This window comes from Artemia sp. Qi Xiang Cuo, chromosome 2 (genome assembly GCF_049724085.1).
Source record: "Artemia sp. Qi Xiang Cuo chromosome 2, ASM4972408v1, whole genome shotgun sequence".
NCBI classification, from domain to species: Eukaryota; Metazoa; Arthropoda; class Branchiopoda; order Anostraca; family Artemiidae; genus Artemia; species Artemia sp. Qi Xiang Cuo.
Window position 1 is genome coordinate 25,246,767 of NC_142795.1, and position 955 is coordinate 25,247,721.

The 955-nt window shown below is 35.1% G+C and overlaps 2 protein-coding genes across 2 annotated transcripts in view; both read left to right on the forward strand.

The window, feature by feature from the left end:
• The first annotated feature begins 25 nt into the window (after window positions 1-25).
• LOC148955047 (UPF0389 protein CG9231-like) overlaps window positions 26-955 on the forward strand; it is a 24,815-nt gene continuing 23,885 nt past the window's right edge. Inside the window, exon 1 of the mRNA XM_089099926.1 lies at window positions 26-69. Coding sequence (XP_088956052.1) covers window positions 67-69 — 3 coding nt within the window. The 5' untranslated portion in view covers window positions 26-66. The remainder of the gene's footprint in view (window positions 70-955) is intronic.
• LOC148955048 (UPF0389 protein CG9231-like) overlaps window positions 198-955 on the forward strand; it is a 7,189-nt gene continuing 6,431 nt past the window's right edge. The window contains exon 1 of the mRNA XM_089099935.1: window positions 198-352. The gene's annotated coding sequence lies outside the window, so the exon portion shown is untranslated. The remainder of the gene's footprint in view (window positions 353-955) is intronic.

A 955-nucleotide genomic window follows, 5' to 3' on the forward strand; every position in this document is an offset into this window, starting at 1 on the left:
AAGGAGACGAAGGCGGAGCAAAAGAAGAGGCAAAATCTTCAAATCGCAAAAGCGAGGAGAAAAGAAATGGTAGTATACGTGACTTTTCCCATTAAATAGGAGTTTGTCGTTTTTAACGACATTATTTTGTCTAGAAACCGGTACTTGACATTCCGCCAGTAAGAAGGAAACGGGTGGAGCTTGTTTTGTTGTTTCTTGCATGTGTGCATTTGGAAAGATGCCCCAGGTTTCTGTTTATAAGGGTTTTGTGTTGCTACTTCTACATCATTCACAGTTTAGATATACAAGCTTTAATATTGAGGTTTAATCCTAAATTCGTGCCTGGATTTTCTGTTGGATTTCTGTTAAAGAGGTAAGTCTGTTTTATTCTTCAGGTTAGGCTATAGCCTAGGCCTAGCTATGATTGTTTCATTTGCTATAAAATATTAAAAAGAAAGTTTTCTGGAAAGTAGCCTAGTTACTTACATTAAAGGGCTGTAAAATACACCAGTGTCCTGAATACAGTTAAGCCTAGGCCTATATCCTTTTGCTGAAAACACTAGGCCTATAAAATCAAAAAAATAATTAGCCTAAAGCATTCAGTTCCCTATTCAACATGATAATTACACATGCTTGCCTGAATAAGGCTTGATACAGCCCTTGGTTAGCCTATAGTTTGTGTGAAAATTCACAAGGAAACACTAGGCTAATAATAAAATTCTTACTTTACAATACAAAAAGATTATATTTTGGAAGTCATGCTCACTTGGTTTACTTTAATATTACACAAAATCACACATGACAGCCTTAGGATTACCCTGTGCTCATTTTATTGGGGGGTAATCTTTGAACATTTTACCAAATTGCTACCTGATTTATGCCAAATTTTCTGCAGAAATCAAGAATTTTGCTAAATTTTGGCCAATTTTGGAAAATTTCTGCCAGATTTTTGCCTTCAGCAAAATTTTTACCAAAT